The sequence below is a fragment of the Caenorhabditis remanei genome, chromosome V (genome assembly GCF_010183535.1).
Source record: "Caenorhabditis remanei strain PX506 chromosome V, whole genome shotgun sequence".
Lineage (NCBI taxonomy): Eukaryota > Metazoa > Nematoda > Chromadorea > Rhabditida > Rhabditidae > Caenorhabditis > Caenorhabditis remanei.
This window is the reverse complement of record NC_071332.1, coordinates 9,251,107-9,269,400: the sequence shown is the minus strand read 5'-3', so window position 1 is coordinate 9,269,400 and position 18,294 is coordinate 9,251,107. Positions and strand designations below refer to the sequence as shown.

At 36.3% G+C, this 18,294-nt stretch overlaps 8 protein-coding genes across 8 annotated transcripts; 4 read left to right on the top strand and 4 right to left on the bottom strand.

Annotated features, from left to right (window-relative positions):
• Positions 1-1,188: 1,188 nt before the first annotated feature.
• GCK72_018453 (uncharacterized protein) lies at positions 1,189-3,873 on the top strand (the record flags this gene model as incomplete). The annotated part of the gene is made up of 9 exons (XM_053732563.1): positions 1,189-1,399; positions 1,448-1,548; positions 1,797-2,108; positions 2,154-2,256; positions 2,302-2,676; positions 2,724-3,001; positions 3,048-3,165; positions 3,213-3,575; positions 3,623-3,873. The coding sequence occupies 9 exons, from the start codon at positions 1,189-1,191 to the stop codon at positions 3,871-3,873; spliced, it is 2,112 nt and encodes a 703-aa protein (XP_053581476.1).
• GCK72_018452 (uncharacterized protein) lies at positions 1,901-4,445 on the bottom strand (the record flags this gene model as incomplete). Its single annotated transcript, XM_053732562.1, has 4 exons — positions 1,901-2,123; positions 3,386-3,584; positions 3,654-3,889; positions 4,378-4,445. 4 exons carry the CDS (start codon positions 4,443-4,445, stop codon positions 1,901-1,903), a joined length of 726 nt encoding a protein of 241 aa, XP_053581475.1.
• Positions 4,446-7,436: 2,991 nt separating this feature from the next.
• Positions 7,437-9,936, top strand: GCK72_018451 (uncharacterized protein; the record flags this gene model as incomplete). The annotated part of the gene is made up of 5 exons (XM_053732561.1): positions 7,437-7,585; positions 7,636-8,032; positions 8,083-8,149; positions 9,423-9,685; positions 9,835-9,936. 5 exons carry the CDS (start codon positions 7,437-7,439, stop codon positions 9,934-9,936), a joined length of 978 nt encoding a protein of 325 aa, XP_053581474.1.
• Positions 9,937-10,095: 159 nt separating this feature from the next.
• Positions 10,096-11,345, top strand: GCK72_018450 (uncharacterized protein; the record flags this gene model as incomplete). Its single annotated transcript, XM_053732560.1, has 7 exons — positions 10,096-10,231; positions 10,280-10,360; positions 10,405-10,531; positions 10,581-10,714; positions 10,757-10,861; positions 10,910-11,067; positions 11,166-11,345. The coding sequence occupies 7 exons, from the start codon at positions 10,096-10,098 to the stop codon at positions 11,343-11,345; spliced, it is 921 nt and encodes a 306-aa protein (XP_053581473.1).
• A 1,117-nt stretch (positions 11,346-12,462) lies between these two features.
• On the top strand, positions 12,463-13,065 carry GCK72_018449 (uncharacterized protein; the record flags this gene model as incomplete). Its single annotated transcript, XM_003114137.2, has 2 exons — positions 12,463-12,822; positions 12,868-13,065. 2 exons carry the CDS (start codon positions 12,463-12,465, stop codon positions 13,063-13,065), a joined length of 558 nt encoding a protein of 185 aa, XP_003114185.2.
• Positions 13,066-13,192: 127 nt separating this feature from the next.
• Positions 13,193-15,622, bottom strand: GCK72_018448 (uncharacterized protein; the record flags this gene model as incomplete). The annotated part of the gene is made up of 10 exons (XM_003114340.2): positions 13,193-13,311; positions 13,361-13,492; positions 13,561-13,798; positions 13,845-14,392; positions 14,476-14,583; positions 14,631-14,726; positions 14,772-14,874; positions 14,919-15,098; positions 15,151-15,282; positions 15,332-15,622. 10 exons carry the CDS (start codon positions 15,620-15,622, stop codon positions 13,193-13,195), a joined length of 1,947 nt encoding a protein of 648 aa, XP_003114388.1.
• Positions 15,623-16,752: 1,130 nt separating this feature from the next.
• Positions 16,753-17,290, bottom strand: GCK72_018447 (uncharacterized protein; the record flags this gene model as incomplete). Its single annotated transcript, XM_053732559.1, has 2 exons — positions 16,753-17,102; positions 17,146-17,290. The coding sequence occupies 2 exons, from the start codon at positions 17,288-17,290 to the stop codon at positions 16,753-16,755; spliced, it is 495 nt and encodes a 164-aa protein (XP_053581472.1).
• A 136-nt stretch (positions 17,291-17,426) lies between these two features.
• GCK72_018446 (uncharacterized protein) lies at positions 17,427-17,903 on the bottom strand (the record flags this gene model as incomplete). Its single annotated transcript, XM_053732558.1, has 2 exons — positions 17,427-17,638; positions 17,768-17,903. The coding sequence occupies 2 exons, from the start codon at positions 17,901-17,903 to the stop codon at positions 17,427-17,429; spliced, it is 348 nt and encodes a 115-aa protein (XP_053581471.1).
• Positions 17,904-18,294: the final 391 nt, after the last annotated feature.

Below are 18,294 nucleotides of genomic sequence, written 5' to 3'. Positions count from 1 at the left end.
ATTTTGTTATCGGTTTGTACCGTTAAATGGAGAAAAGACGAGAAAAGTACCTGTTAGGGAAGAAAGTAAGAAGGAAGTTGATTTTGATAGAAAAGTCAGGATTAACAAAGAATTTCATTTTGTTTTGGAAAACGGAAATACAAATGGTTAAACCAAATTAAGATCAGAGACAAATTGAAACGGAAAAAAGCTGAAACTGGTGTTTTCGCTCCCAGCTGGAATTTACAAAAGTTAATCTGAGTTTTCGCTGTCGATGCGAAGTTTTTTAGTTGGTCGTCCGGAAAGATTTTCAATTTCAAAGGGAGCCTTATGTTGTTTCCATACAAAATAAAAACATCTCAAATCGGAACGTCCAGATTATTCAAAACGTACTTGCTTTATTCCTTTTGTATTGGAGATATACAATGAGAAATATTTTAATAATTCTCAGTCTAACACAAAATTAGAAACTTCAAATACTCTCTGAGGTGCCAATGTAAAATTATTTCAGTCAAAACTTGGAACATTTCGGTTTTGAGTAGAAGATCTTATGAATTTTATGAGAATCTTGCCTTTCGTTTTTCCCCAAAATCGGTAAGGGATTCAGAAACCAATTCTGTCTTTTAAAAAAGGGGGTTGTCACAAAAAATGTTGAAGATCGGTTCAAGGCCAAGTCTGATTACTCATTGTTATCATAACAACTTTTATATGTACCAAAAAGCTTGAACTTCAATTAATTTTCCATCTCGAACTGTGAACAGTTTTCCAGTTGATCTCAATTTCTTTTTCTCTCAACCCGCAGTGATGATATCATCAATTGGCTACTTGCACTGATAACTATCGAAAGTTTGTCTGCAGGCCGACCCACTCATTCTCGCACGGAAGACCAATACACGACCAGTTAATGTTTGAAGGTTATTGTGTGTACTTTCCGCTTAAAATTTACATAAACTCTCCACCCTCACCTCAATTTCCGTATAAACTATGAGCACAATTCGTTTTTCACCAGAAACACATTTGACCTCCTCCGCCTTCTCTATCTGAAAAAAGTATTTGGGAGGGTTGGTTATTGTTTGGTTATTTCGAAGACCTTGTGCTCCTTTTCTTCACTGTTAGGCCCCTCCCTCGCCTCCGTATAAATATCGGAGAACACACGGACAAACAACTACTACTTTACTCTTATTAACTTACATTCTTCACTTGACCTATATGGGGAAATTGAAATGGATCTTCTCTGGATTCTTGATATTGTGCTTATCAGTAGGAGCTGGTGCAATTTACGATTACGATAGAAACTACGACTATCCGGATGTCAATTCAAACGGAGTCTCTAATTTTTCGATATACGATGGAATGCCATTTGAAGAAGAAATGTGTTCAGCAGATGAATGTATGATTGACAAATCTTGGACCTCTGACGGTGAGTTTACATTGTTTCCCTTAGCTGAAAATATTCTTTTTGTTTCAGAAAAGTGTGCATACATCAAATGTAACAAAGATTCATGTGAAGGCGGTGGATACTTGACATGGTCAATGTATGTCAAGTGTCAGTATAATATTGGAGTCAGGGTGAGTGTCAATTTGTTATAATTATAATTGTAATCACGAATTTTGATGAGACAACGGTTGAAAGTTCAAAGATATAATGTCGACGGAAGTTTTATGACCTCCTAGTGAACTTGTGGAAGTGTAAAATCTAAAAATGTTCAGTCATCCGAAAGTTTGTTTTGATAAGCACTCATAAAAACAAACAATGATATGTATCTCTCGCAGAGCTATTTCTATCTGAACTGGTTTTTCAGTTATTCTACTTTCAGGTGATACTCATCATTCTTGGAATCATCTATCTGATTATCCTCTTTGTCATCATGTCATCCATCGCTGACGACTTCTTCTGCCCTGCAATCTCTGGAATAGTCACTCATCTGAAAATGAGTGAATCCATTGCTGGGGTAACTTTCTTGGCTTTTGGAAACGGAGCTCCCGACGTCTTCAGTTCTATTTCTTCTGTTCTGACAACTCCAAAACCAAAAGCGGATCTGGCACTTGGAGATTTGTTTGGTACCAGCATCTTTGTCACAACTATCGTCTTGGCTATTATCATTTTCACCAAATCTTTTCGAGTAGCTGTGAGTAGATCGCATCTGGAACATTGACTGATTTATGTTTTTCAGATTATTCCAACTCTTCGTGACTTGATTTTTTACATGATTACTCTTGCTTTTATCGTTTTCTGTTTTTTGAAATTTGATAGAATCGAAGTTTGGATGCCAGCAAGTAAGCTTTAAATCACTTTTTTTGTAATCAAGTTCTATATTTTAGCATTCCTTGGAATATACGGAGTCTATGTAGTGACTGTTATTATATTTGGAATTTACCGTAGTCAGAGAAAGAAGAGAAATTTGAAAAAGAAGAACAATTCATCAGATGAAGAGTCCCTATCTCGTCCAGCTAGTGCAGCCTCTGACGCTCCAATTTATGGAGAAATCAAAAAGAAAACAGAGCCAATTTCGATGTCTGCTCTCTTTCAGTTTGCTATTGGGTATTCTCAATTTATGAAAAATCTCACAAGAGCAAACAAACAACGAACAATTCATGACAACAATAACGAAAAAGGGATTGTAAATCAAGGATTCAATGGATCCTTGGACTCAGATATTCCACCAAAACCACACATTTCCAAGATTTTCCAGCAAAGTAAGTGGAAAGAAAATTCACATAAAATACAAGAATCCTACTTTTAGATACATTCGAAACTGATCTCGAAAGTTTGGAAACTCTAGATGAAATCGAAGATAGTGGTGACGAAGGAAGAGAAGAAGAGTTCGCATATGCACATCATACAGTATTCACCTCTCACGATCAGATCAGTTTGGCTGCAACTGAAATTGAAGAAATCAAATTAACGACTTGGAGATCTTGGGATTGGGTTTGGGATTTATTCAATCATTTGAGATCATGGCCAACAAGAAAAGAGTTCGGCGAGATGAACATCTTTGTGAAAATCCTCGCAATTATCAAGGTAAAAACTATTTTTTTCAGAATCATACAAAGTAGAAACCTTTCAGATAGTGCCAGTGTTCTTCTTCAAAATGACAGTTCCTTCGAATGAGATGAGTTGGTGTAAACCTCTTTTCATTCTCCACTGTTTCGCTTCAATTCAATTTGCTTTATTCTCAATTCAAAGTAAGATTTTTTCTAGAAGTCTCAATATCCCAATATCATTCTTTCAGTCATAACTCTGAAGCCATTTGCCGGAAGTCCAGGCCTCTGGCTCTACGGTCTCGCTTTCTCAGCAATTCTTGCTCTCGTGGCCATGTACTTTCTCCCATTAAGCAAAGAGCAAAAATACTACAAGGAAGTATACTCCTACTTAGGTTTTCTTATGTCAATAGCATGGATTTACGCGACTTCGAATGAAATTGTTAGTGTTGTGACTATGATTGGAGTGGTCACGGGATTGTCAATGGAATTGTTGGGACTAACAATTATGGCATGGAGTAATTGTATTGGAGACATTGTGGCTGACATTGCAGTTGTGAAACAAGGATTTCCAAAAATGGCAATGGCAGCAGCTATCGGAGGACCTCTTTTCAGTGAGTTATCTGGAAAGAAGGACTATTGTAACATAATTCCTTTGCAGATCTTCTCATCGGATTCGGACTACCATTCACTATTGCAGCTGCTCAAGGAAAAGAAATTGAACTTCTGATCAATCCAGTGTATCGTCTTCTGATGCTCTTCCTTGGAATTTCTCTCGTCACAACATTCGTTGCTCTCTTCGTTCAAAAGTTCACAGTCCGCTGGCCTCATGCAGTTGCTCTCATCTTCATTTTTGTCACTTTCCTTATCTTTATCTGTCTTGCCGAATTCCACGTTTTGGAGTGGAAGTAGTCGATAGATCGGGTCTCTGCATTTTAAAAACTCAAGTCGAAAACATTCAGTTATGTATTTTTATCTCATTCCAGCATTATTTTTGATACGAGTATTTGTCGATTTAACTAATATTTGTGAACGATCCTCAAGAAGTTGTGTTTTCAATTGCATTTTAATTATGTGCATAATTATTTTTAACACGTTTTTATGTACTATTGAACTTATAAAAAGTAATAAATATTGACCTAAGAGAGAAGGAAATGAATGAAAACTTGCATTCATTGCTCTTAAAATCTCACCTGTCAGGTATTCTAAACTATCGGAAGTTATTGATAAGTCTATCAATCAGAATGGATGTTGAGCTTATAAATAATAATGTTGTCATCGTCTACAAATTCATATTATTTATATTCGGATCGATTGGGAACCTATTATTTCTTCATTTAGTTTATAAAAAACGGCAGTTACGTTCAAGATCTTGTCAGTCATTTTGTCTTTGCTAATTCATATCTTTATATTTACAGCTCTTCTGCAATGTGCTCAATGTGCATTTCATGTTGTTTGTTTATTTGGAACTGTTCTAGATGCATTTATTATTGAAATAAACTCTTCACTAACACGAAAAAAATGTTTCACTCATATTTAGGGACCGCAATGAACGTGGGCGGAGTTTTTCATTTTCTTCTCTTGGGGCGTCATGGGGAGATTATCAGAATGTTTGACGGTCTGCCCTGAGAGCTCAGTATGCTAAAACAGAATGTAAACTTTTGACCCCTATGTAATCGAGTACGTAGAATTCAATGAACACATTTTCGTTTAACCCAAATGTTTAGTTTTCTCAGAAAACTGAAAAAATGTTTTGCATTTTTCAGAAAAATGTCACGTTTAGATCGTTCTAGGTCAAACACGCATTGTTTTTTTGCAGTTTCTAATAGTTCTGGACATACTCTAATAGGTTTTAAAAGAAAATTCGATTTTCGTACTGTCGAATTTTTTTGGGAGCCATCTGAACTGCGAGCCATCACATCAAAAAACTTTCTGTGATAACATATCTATTTTCTGACATATTCTTTTTGAACATCTCTTCAGCTACCTGGGGCCAAAATTTGGAAGCTCATTGATTCGTATAATCTGGTTTTTTCGGTGTCGGAAGACAACAGACACAGAAAGAAAATCAGTTTTCCCGACAGTTTAGGTTAAAGGAAGTCAAACACGCATCGTTTCTTGACGGATTCAGATTCTACGCAAAATTTCGATCTAGATGCAATTGGAAACAAAAAATTTCGAGCTGTCGAATTTTAGATATTTGATGTTTTATCTCGATATATGCTGAATATCCTTCAAAAAATTCTTTTGAATTTTAAAAAATCACGTCAAAAATATATTTTCCTATTATCAGCGTCACATTTGTGTTCGTTTAGTTCAGTGGATAACACGCTGGGTTTTTAATCAAAGAGTTTCTGGTTCGAACTTTCCCAAATTTTGCTAAACTTTGACTGACTGAACGTGAAAATAGAAAATATTTTTGCGTGGTCAGGAAAACGAAAGAATTCTCCAAGAGAATTCAGTAGAAATCATGCCTGACTAAAAGGTTCTGTAACTTCGGAGAGAGTGAATATTTTCGGAAAAAAATTTGGGAATGTACTTCCATTTACCTGAAGAAAAGGTCAGGATGGAAATTTTTATGAAAGAACGAGTTTGAAAAAAATGTTGCGGTCTCTACTCATATTTCTTTTTATATTTTCTGCCAAGCCGCTCAAGGACTTATAATGTTTTTTATTATGGTTGATATTCTTGTTTTAGTCATGTTTCCTATATTGCAAGTTGACATTACTCTTGCCTAGCTAACTTACACAAATTTCAGCTATCACAATTTATCAAATGGGAAATACACTGCTTCGACTCTCGTCCCAATCTTTGTATATTCTTCCACAGTAGTGTTGTATGGATATTTTACAACGAACGATGAGATTGTTCATGCTTGTAATCCACTTTTTGCATTCAGTGTCAGTTCCAGCTTTATTCACAAGTGTCTTATATTATTCCTCTGTTCTTTCACTATGTTGATTTATATTCTTCTGATTCGAATGTTTCATAGAAAAGATAGAACTCAAAGCGACGATTCGTTGAGAATCATGAAACGTCTTCAGTTTTCTGTTATCATTTTCATCTTCACGTGGCTATTCAGTCAGATTGTCGCATTTATATTCCTTCGAGATGGAGTAATGGTCAAATCGGAGAGAATGATTTTTGCACACAATGTGAGTTTCAGAATGTTCATCCATACAATCCAATCAAGTTTTTAGTCATTGTTCATTGGTTTGTCCTACAGCAATACGTTTTATGTGACGATGTGGAAGAGTGGAGAGTATCGGAAACAATTTTTGAAAGTTTGGAGACCGAATCGAACCATTCAAACAACGAGGCCTAATACATTACCTTCATTATAATCTATTTTTCAATCGTGTTTTCTACTTTAGTTCTGTTTTATATCTGATATTCGATACGTGCCGTTTCTGAATACTTTTTGATTCTTCTGAATGAAGGTACGTATTATTTTTCACCTGCGATAACCACCTTCATATGTAACCTAAACTTTAGTCTAAATTCATTAAATCAAAGGGCCAAAATTCATGATGTATGAAGGAGGAAGCAGATGAAAACAAAAGAAAAGAGGAAGTTTTGGTTCCTTGTTAAATTTTCTCATGTAGTTCATTCGAGTGATAATATGAAATAAGAGAGAGCTAAAAGGCAAGGAGGAACCAAATCGTCTCAATATAAAACATGTATCATACGAATAATACAAACTATTTTATGTACATTGGCGTTGTGAAAAGTGCATGAAATAAACTAGAGTTTCTTTAAAATAGCTATAGCTATTTTGATGTATACATACGCGGAGTCGAAAGTTTATCCTCTCCATCGGGCATTCAAAGTTCATGAATCGGCTGAAATCAAAACTGGATCGTATGATCACACAACTCTCTAACTTTGAGAAAAAAAAAACGAAATCTTGGATCTATCGTCAATTCCGAAAACGAAGAGATAACATTGAGATTACAGGATAGGCTTCGTTTCCGAATAGTGCTACCTCAGTGGTACTTCACGTGTAAAATTTTGAACCGACCAGACTAGACATCCATCTTCTGATCTACTTCAGACTTTGAAAAAAACCGAGAGAAAGCGAAAAAGAACAAAAGTCCTTAGACCATGAACCGTGAGAAATGAAAGTCAGACAGATATTGAAACCAAAATCACTGATCTCAGCTCATCAGAATCAGTTTCCTGTTTTCTATTCCCACTACCTCCTTCTCATTATTTCCTTTCATTGCAAACCATCCAGATAAAATGGACGCTCGAACTTTGAATCTCTATATTATTGCTGTCTATAAATTACTGATATTTCTTCTTGGAATAGTTGGAAATCTTCTTTTCATTCATCTCATTATAAAAAAGAAGCAACTCCAATCTAGAACCTGTAATATTTTTAGATGTTCTAGGAAGTTTTCTACAAAAAAATTTCAGCAATCCTTCAATGTTTCCAATGTTTCTTTCATTTATTCTGCCAACTTGGAACTATCATGACTGGAGTTACAGACATTGGACTAATGTACAACAGAAGAGATTGTTATAATCAAATTGGATTTTATGTTTTCTTTCAAGCTGCTCAAGGGTTAATAATGCTGATTATTGTGGCTGACATCCTAGTTTTTGTAAAGTTTCCAACATAGTGAGTCGTTTTCAAACCGTCCGGAATTTATGTGTAACAAAAATTTGCAGCTATCGAGGAATATCAAACTCTAAATATATTTTCATCACTGCTTTCCCAATTTTAACATTTTCAATATTCACTACAGTTTATGGGTATACGACTACAAATGAAGAACTTATATATTCTTGTAGTCCTCCGTTTGCATTCAGTGCTGAAGCAAGTGTTCTTTACAAGTATTTATTCATTCTTTTGGCTGTCATTATCATGATTTTCTACCTTGTTTTAATCAAAACATTCTACCAAAGAAGTCAATCGAATCACCAGAGCTCCCTGAAAACTGTGAAACGACTTCAGTTGACTGTTTTCATATTTATTTTCACTTGGTTCATCAGCCAGATTCTTGGACTCATTATTGTCGAAACGCCTGTGTTTTCAAAGTGGGGAGGGATGATACTGGCTCACAATGTAAGCTAAAAAATAACTCTGGAATCTGTTTTCTATAAATTTAATTTCAGGTCATATTTGTCTGTCTCTCCTACAGTAATACTTTTTATGTGACAATGTGGAGAAGCAAAGAGTATCGTGATCAATTCTATAATGTTTGGTGGCCCAAAACGATGCAAATAACTTCTGTCACTGCATTTCATACATCTTCAACTTCACAGAAGTCGAATCATTCCGACTTAATGTGTCATCGGAGAATATAGACGTCTGTGTGATCTCTTATTCTGGAAAATCGTAGTTTATAGCGTGAGCATGAGAAGTACTATTTTGTGCTCATTACAATTATGCAAAACTTTATTAATAAATAGATGTTTGATTTCTTATCGATATTTTGTGGTCTTTCATTTGCGAAAAAATGATGTGGCAGTGTTTGTATCTCGAAAACAGAACCAGAAACCAGATGAGCTGGATGAACGGAGTCTTCGATCTATAGCGAAATAAGAGATCCTAAAACAAGATAATGGACAATAAGGAAATAGTGATAGGTTGTAGGATGCCTTGAAATTTGTATCCAATTTGACAGATAACCATGGCGAAGTTCGGATGCTTCATTTCAGAATAGGAAACGTCACTGACCCGCATACGCAAAATTTCACTTTCATCAATCTATGCCATAAACGTGACAGATTGTTTTCATTTCCGGTTATGCTGAGAACGAGGAAATTTACTAGTTAATCATATTCTCTCGGTAAAATCTCCTTGTAGACAAACTCAATTTTCGCCCATTCTGATTTGTTTTTATCCATTTCATTCGTCAGTTTTAGTTTTTCCTTTGTCATGCTTCATAACTGGGTTGAGAGAACTGATCAACTATTTATAGCTTCTTTTAAGATATTTTTCTTTGTTGTTGGAGGATTCGGTAACTTTTGTTTCATTATCCTAGTATTCCGAAGTTCTCAACTTCGGTCAAAATCTTGTAAGATTCTTCCCAGAAAGTTAACAAAGAAATATAATTCGTTTTAAGCATATCTCCAATGCATTCAATGTTTCTTCCACTTACTCTGTCTTTTGGGTACAATGGTAGACGTGGGATTAGCATTTCCAGATATTCAGTTGGATAGAACATCATGTTTTCATATCATGTTTCCATTTGTTTTCTTCGAAGCAGCTCAAGCAGTCATCATGTTAGAACTAGTTATAGACGTATTTATAATTGTGAAATTTCCAATATTCTATAAAAATCTGGTCGCATGGATCTACCTTCTGATAGCTCTGGTTGTTCCCTCTATCGTTGGTTTCATATTTTCCAGTTGGGGGTTCACTTATTTGGATGATGAAGAAATATATTTTTGCAGTCCTACATCATGTTCGTCTCTAATTTCAACAGATGTAATATTCGTTATACTTTCAGCTCTTCACACTTCCGCGAGTAAGAACTACACTAGATGCATAGTCATCACCAATACTTTGACTGTGGTCATGTTTGCGACACTTATAACTATATTCTATAAGAAGAGCCAATATGAAAACCGAGAATCATCCAAAGTGATGAAAAGATTGCAATTGTCGGTTGCAATCTTTCTTTGCTCCTGGTACATTACTATTTTCACTTATTTCATCTGTATTGTAGCAGGAGTTTACGGAGAAGATCTACACTTTGTGATAAATAACATGGTAAGCAAAAACATTTCGCCAGGAAAGCATTTCAGTCATTCTTCATATGTCTGGCATATTCTCAAACCTTTTATGTTATTATCTATAAGTCAAAAGAGTACCAAAATGTAAGTTTCCACTAAGAATTCTGCATACAATTTAAACTTCAGGCGTTCAAGAATCTTATGGGAAACAAGAAAAAACTAGTGACACTGGCAAAGAACACGTCCACTTCTCGTGTGATTGTAGTCCACAGTGTGACTATGTATTGAAGTGACTCACAACAAAAATCCCCATTCTTCTCCTGTCTTTTCTCACGGTTCCATTTTGCCGAGAGTCTTCTGAATGTTTCCCACATTCTGTGTCTCGCACGAGATATGTCTCACTAATGAGATGTTGAGTTTTAGTTCGCTTCATTCGACTTCTAGGAGATGTACGGCATGCTTGGGAGAATCAACCAACTGGTTATTGTCTCCTATAAAATTATCTATTTCTTTCTTGGGATCTTTGGAAATGCTTGCCTCATTTATATGATTGCAAAGAAAAAACAACTTCAAACGAAGTCGTGTAAGTGTATATTCTTTAATGAACCTAGAATAATTGAAAAAGTTTCAGCGATTCTTCAAGCGGTTCAAAGTTTCTGTCATATAATTTGTCTTGCTGGGACTCAAGTTGACACAATCCTCACAATTCTTGGTAATAGTTGTTCATTCAACAGTTCATAAACAAGCCGTTTTCAGATATAAAACTTCCACGTAATCAATGTTATCCCAAAGTATCAATTTATACTTTCTTCGAAACAGCCCAATCCATAATAATGTTTCTTCTAGTTTTGGATATATTGATAATTGTCAAGTTCCCCAGATTGTAATTCTCTGATAAGTTTTGAATTTTGGTTCACTTTCGATAATTTCAGTTATCATACGTTCTCTACCACAAAATATATCCTACTTGCTATGATTCCTGCAGTGATATTTGGATTAGTTTTCTTCATTTGGGGATTCTTGGACACTGATAATGAAATTGTTATTTTCTGCAACCCACCACTAGGTAAGTTTCAATCTGTTTAAATTTAAACACCTCGTATTTCAGGTCTTAACATTGTTGCCAGCACATGGTTTTTCCGGTATATCTTATTTTTCAATATATTGACCCTTGTTGTTTTTCTCGTTCTGATTAGAATATTTTACACGAAAGGTAATAACACTCAATCAAAAAGAACACCTGGAACAGGTCTTTTCTCAGGCAGAGCACAACGTGGCGACTCGTGGAAAGTGATGAAACGCCTACAGTTGTCCGTTGTGATCTTTGTATGCTCTTGGTTTATTGCTCAGTCTGCGAATTCTGTCTTCATTGCGATTGGAATCACGGGAGAGACATTCAACTTTTTAGTCGCCAATGTGGTAAGTAATCATGAGATTGTTCTTTGATTTCTGTACTATTTGTTTTTGTTACTTTGGTTACGCTAAGTTCTCTGTACTCATCTTCAATCTTTTTGCAGTCCTTCTTCGTTCTGCTCTCCTTCAGTCAAACCTTCTATGTTGTCATCTGGAAATCCAAAGAGTACCGTCAACACTTCCTAGCTCTCTGGTGTAGAAGATCATCTGGATCTCGAGACAACACGGGGGCTGGTTCATCCTTCAAAACTGCCCCAGTTGCAATGATCTCGAGAACTTTCTGATAGAACAACAGTAGCTTTGTGACGTTATCTGTTCTATTCCAAGAATTTTTTCATGTTTTTTGGATGTCTGCGCTTTTGTAAATTTGCTCATTTGACCATAAAGATGACTCTCCTTTCCGATTGGTTGAACTTCGAGACGAACCTTTGATTTTAGACAATGGGGGCGGTTGGAAAATATGTATTATTTGGGATTCGGGATTTGTCATTATAATCTAGGATTCATCTCTGTATTGGCAAGATCCTTTGTTTTATTGCAGAGCAGTTCCAACACAAATCATAATCTCTACACCACCTCATGATAAGATTGTCCCAAAAACAAAAATTCCTATTCTCTTCTGCAGATTCCCTCAAAAAAAACAGACCTAAGCCCTGCTTTACTTTTGTGACTAATACAAATATCTTTATCTTTCTTCCAGTGTTCTAGGTAAAAGATCACATCCTGGTTATTGAATCCAGAATTCTTCGCTTCCTTATAAACGTATCGAAAATCCGTAAACCCACGTCTCATTTCTATAGGAAGATAATTTTGGAATTGACTAGAATCGGATAGAATACGTGCAGGTTGCACTCATATATTCTATTATCGGTCTCTATATAAATCTGATTTTATTTTCAACTCAAGTGTAGCAATGGCACTGACTACTCTTCAGTTTTTAAATCAGATTTTTATTGCTTCTGAAATAGTTTTCTTCAATATTTTTGGACTTTTTGGCAATGCGAACTTTATTTTTCTAACTGCAACGAAGACGAAGTTGAAATCAAAGTCATGTAAGTTTTTATTGTTTATCCATCGAGAAAAAACATTACTTTTGATTGTGTACTTTTCACAGAAGGGTTACCAGCTCTGAAAGGATATCGTATTTTTATTCCAGCCTATCTACAATGCGCACTCTGCTTTTCTCATATCATCTGTCTTCTCTTTGAACTTCCGAACGCTGGACTTCTGTTCACTGGTATACAGTTAAAACGAAACGAATGCTTCCCTGCTATCTCCATTTATATATTTTTCATCTGCGCTCAAGCTGTGATTATCCTTATGATGACCATTGATATTTTCATCATAATTTTTCTGCCAACTTTCTATCAAACTATTTCAACATGGAAGTACCTCACTGGAATGCTTACTATCCCCGTCGTCTACTCATCTACAATTGTCTTTTGGGGATTCATGACAATGGATGATGAAGTCGTCATGTTCTGTAATCCGCCACTCGGTCTCTATCCTACAGTGTCTCGGTTCTGGACGTTCTCCAACGTCATCATAAATACAATTACCTTAGTATTGTTCATCACCCTAATCTTGGTATTTTATTATAAAGGAAAAAAGCAGAAGAGTGATACAAGGAAAATCATGAAAAGACTCAAAGTGTCTATTCTATTTTTCATCTTTACCTGGTATATCGGATTGTTGGCTGCGGATCTGTTTGTTGCTCTTGGATTCACGGGACCCACTCTGATTTTCATGATGAGTAATTTGGTAAGCTAGTATACTAAAATTAGTGGTCAACAATATTTGCTTCAGGTATTCTTCGTCCTTATCTCGTATTCCCAATTCTTCTACGTCGTAATCTGGAGATCTCCAGAATACCGAAATGCGTTTTTGGAGGCCTGGAGTTGTATTCCTTGTTGTAAAATTCTCAAAGAGAGACACTCAAAGTCCACGAAAATATCTGCAACGGCACATTCCCATCAACAAAATTCAATGATGTCATCGGCGTGATTAAGAGAAACTCTTTATTTTGGATCAATCAATACTCTTTTTCATTTTGTTATACACATTTTGACCCGTAATTTTGAACATTTGAGAATAAATATGACATTTGAGAAGTTGAATGAGAAGATGAAGATCACTTCCATTCCAAAACATGAGTCTCCGAAAGGAGGATGAATATGAGAAAAGATACAAAAACTACGATGAGTGCAACTGCATGCGGCCATCGAACCTTGAATTTTTGAACGAAGATTGCTGAAAATTCAAAAGATAGGATAAATGTTTTATGGTTTACGAAACTCACCAATAAGAGAAGTGAACAGAGAAATAGCTAGGAACAGCATGAGAAGTCTATAGACTGGAGTGATCTGTAGCTCGATCTGTTTTCCTTGAAGGCAGGCAATGGTGAATGGGAGGCCAAATCCGATGAGAAGATCTGAACAAGTGTTGGTTACTGTAGTGGATTTCAGTCATCGAATATCATTAAAATGGTGTGAAACTTACTGAAAAGTGGCCCTCCAATAGCTGCAGCCATTGCCATTTTTGGAAATCCTTGTTTCACAACAGCCACATCAGAAACGACGTCTCCGATACAATTACTCCATGCCATGATAGTCAATCCGAGAATTTCTTGTGACACTCCAGTCGCCACTCCGATCATTGTGATGACGTTTATAATCTCAGAAGATGTTGTATAGATCCAAGCGATCGACATGAGGAAACCAAGGTACGAATAGACTTCCTGAAAAATCATATAAGAGGTGTTCTTGATTTAACTGGTTACTAACCCTATAATATTTTTGTTCTCTATCTAAAGGGGTGAAGATAAGAGCGAGGACGCTCAATACGGCAGAAACGAGTAATCCGTAAATCCAAAGCCCCGGACTACCATGAAACGGTGACTTGGCAGAAATTTGAACAGCGAAAAGAGCAAGTTGGACTGAACAGAAACAATAAATCATAAGAATTGGTTTAGACCAGGGCATCTCATTCGAAGGAATTGTCAGTTTGAAGAAGAAGTTGGGAACGATGGCCACAATTGAAATGACTCTTGAGAAGTAGCTCATCTCGAAGAACTCATCCTTTCCAGGCCATGGTCTCAAATGATTTGCGACATCTCTGACCCATTCCCAGGATTTCCATGTTTTTGGTTGAATCTCCTCGACATCAGTAAATGCGAGACTAGCTTCATCGTAAGATTTGTAGACGTGACGATGAGCAATATGGAACTCTGCTTCTTCTCCTTCATCGTCACTTTGCTCGTCCACGAGTCCATCTTCCAGAGAATCCTCTTTGACATCCAGGAAGTTTTTCATGTTGTTCGTCATAGAGGAAACTGAAATTTCATTTGTAAATTAATTTGATTGTGTGCAATTGAACCTAGAAGGAAAAAATTAAACTCCATAGACACAAACTCACTTTTCTTATTAGCGAAAAAGTTTATAACATGAGCATAATCCATAACAAATCCAATTACGGTGGAGATTTTATGAGAGTGATGATTCACTGTACTTTCTTTTCTTTGATCTGAAAATGAAATATACGTGTGACTTTTTCCCCTGAAGAGAACCTACTCTCAGCCTTTGCGTGTCGCGCTTTTTTCCGTCTTTGAGAATTCAATCTCATCAGAATGACACAAATCACATAGGCTGCATAAAGACCAAGGAAAGCTGAAAATTGCTAAATGGAGAAGTTATTGAGGTTCGTTTTCTTACTGAGTGGCATCCAAATCTCGACATGATTAAAATTCAGAAACCAGATAGCAATGAAAATATCAGCAATTATGAAGAAGACGATATCACGGACGGTAGCAAGCACCTGAAAGTGTTCTTAGTACCAACATTCTAGTAAATGTTAGTTACCGCAATCCTGAACGATTTAGTGATAATAATGGCTGACAGAACTACGGTAGTGACGAAGATTCCACCACCCAGTATATCTCCAATAGCTAAATCAGCTTTGGGTTTTGGCGTTGTGATGACTGAAGCAATACTTCCAAACACGTCAGGTGCACCGTTTCCGAATGCAAGGAATGTTACACCCTTAAATTTTTTGAGTTTCATTGCTTCAGCTACCGTGGAAAAGAGGACTCACAGCAATAGATTCACTGATCTTCAAATGCCGTACAATTCCAGCAATAGATGGAGAAAAGTAGTCATCAGCCACCACAGTCATCACAATAAACAAAAAGAACAAGTAGATTATACTGACAATCAGCAAGATAACCTAGAAGATATGAAATATATTTTTAAACTTATTCTACAGAAGAACTCACCCTGACTGCAGTTCTATATTCACACTTGATGTATTGAGACCATTGAAGATATCCACCACCTTCACATGCATCTTTATTACATTTCACATAACCACAAATGTCTTCTTGAGACCAATGTTTTTGAATAATACATTCATCTTGAGAGCACAGCTCTTCAGTGAGAACCAGACGAGTAGCATTTCTTTGTTGAGGACCAATCACATAAGGTTGGAATAGTTGCCCCAGTTGTGCACCGGAGTTATCAACTAGGAGCAATAAGAGAACAACAAAAATAGTTGTAGGTCTGGGCATACCTGAAAAAAGAAACAAATGATAAGAGGGTATTTATATTGTGTACTGAAACTGAATGGGAGGAGGATGTTGTGTTGCCAATGCTTGTCAACAAATGAACAAACGGTTTTTTTAGAAAAAGAAGAGTTTCATATAGAAATCGGGCACAAATCATCACCTAGACTACTGTATTGCTTGCACCCATTAAAAATTGAAAGGAGGCACCTGATGAGTTTACTTTTTTCGCCTAGACCTCGCGAACGTAACCTCAATCTGTTTGATGGAGCGATTAAATTGAACCGCAACGGGGGCATCGATGCCCACACATTGGATGATAAAAGAAGAGAAAAACTTTTGTTGGGCACAAATGGTTAGTTTAATGAAGGTTGAGAAAAAAAGAAGGTGGAGAAGAGATTGTTGAACTTTAGTTTTTTGAGGTTGGGATCCAAAATAGAAATCAAATAGTCAAATAGAATATGTGTGTCTCCAATCATAATTTTTCTCAGAAAATTTGAGTTTAGTGTGCTCTGGACAATCCATAACTTGGATAAGATGATCATGCCACTATATTTTGGTATAGTGCAGCTGTTTGGGACTGAGAGAATTATTGGGTAAGTTACCATTGTCCAAATGACTTAATGGGCTGTATATTTTTGAAACATAGAGAAAACTGACATAGAATGTAACAAAAGTTCTTTGGACAATTCAGGACAGTTTTTACATGTTTCGCTGTCCTCATGTTCACTTACCTATTCTATCTAGACAGTAATGTGATGTCATATCCACTTAAAACAAATCACCCATTTCATTCCACGTAGAATGTTCACCGGATCCCCCGTCACACGAGAATACCTGACTCCAGAACACAACCATTTTTCCAAAATGAATCTTGAACTTCTGATTTTCTTTTTCCGATATCACATTCTTCTTTTTTCGGAACATCAAACACCGAAATGCACATCGAAAATGCGAAATAATGTTGGCTCACACGATTATACTTCGTTGCAACTGTGTAGTTGATATCATTTCTCTCCTCATGTACCAGGTAGTGAACACAATTTGTCCCCTGGCCTTTTGGTTTTTTTTGCAGAAAAAGCAAACTACAGTGTCTTTCATTCATTTATCACATCAGAAATAAAATTTAAAACATCTCAAGTTTTTGAACAATCATAAGTGGACGCTGCCGTATGAACCTTTGCAGATCTCTCCAGCCACTTCCGTGTTCCCGATTCTTTGAACCAACTGAAGTAACTCCAGAACTCTACAAAAGCCATCCGATATTCAGAAGATCTCCACATGATAACATAGAATGGTTGTGTGTAGCATAGAAGTGCGAAGAATACCATGTTACTTTGAAAGATGGCCAAAGCGGAGCCAGTGAATCCTAAAGCAGCAAACATATCGACACCGAGAGTGCACATGTACCACGAGAAAACGAAGACCACCACGGAAACTTTTAATCGTTTCATGAGTTTTCGGGTGTCACTTCTTTCTTTTCGTCCTGAAATCTAATTATTGAGCCTCTTTTCTCGTGAACAAGTCACCTCTATGATGGAAAATTGCAATGAGAAAGATGAAAAGCACGAGGGTTACTGTATTCATGACGACATTTGATAGAGACCACCATCTGCTAACAATTGGATGTAAGCCGATTGGGGGGTTACAGAATAAAATAACTTCGTCGTCCATCTTTAGAAATCCCCAAGACACCGTAAATGCTGAATAAACAAAAGGGACCGAGAGCATAAAAAAAGTATAGAATAGGTTATGTACTCGCAGATAACTGGAATGGTAGGCTTGTTTTCATCTGATTACGGTAAAGAACTCACAAAGTTGTGAAGAATACGATTATGAATAAATCGGCAACGAGCATCAGCATAATGACAGCTTGAGCACAAATGAAGAAAATATAAGTGGAAATTGCAGGGAAGCAAACATTTCGTTTCAACTGGATTCCAGTGAAGAGAAAAACTGCATTTGGAACTTCGAACAGGAGACAGAAGATATGAGATACGCTCAGAGCACATTGGATGTAAGCTGAAACAAGAAAATTACTTTATTGGTTTTCGATTGTCATCTCGGTAATATTTATTTTCTCTGAGATCATTTTGAGAACTTTATTTTAATAGGGGTGTCTAGCATCACCTCATCAGATCATCAACTCACATGTTTTTGATCGCAATTGAGGTTTGAAATAAGTCAATAAAAGAATATTGACATTTCCGAACAGTCCGAGAATATTAAACACAAATATTTCGGTGGCAATGAAGATGTTATTGCTCATTACGATAATGGAACTCATTCTGAAACTTTTTTGTTTATATATATATAATTCTGCAACCAAGGGAATTTGAGTTCGTCTACGATACGATTCAGAGAAAGCTGAGAATAAATAAACAAAAATGAAATGGCATTATCATGTCTAAGTTTGAGCACGTGGAGGTTTGATTTTTCGCTCTGCAATTAGTTTGAGGGGTGAACTGATTGAATAGGTGGATAACTAGATTATTTTTAACCATCCCTCCTCTACATTTCTATCATTTTAGGATAGAGACCTTATTGAAAAGAACGCATAGATAAGTAACTCACATGTTTTAAAAACAAAAGGTGATCGCTGTTCTTCTTGGCATTTCAAAGAATGCAATGACTTATCTGTTATGATAGGTCAGAGAACTTATCGTGTGCTGCAGTAT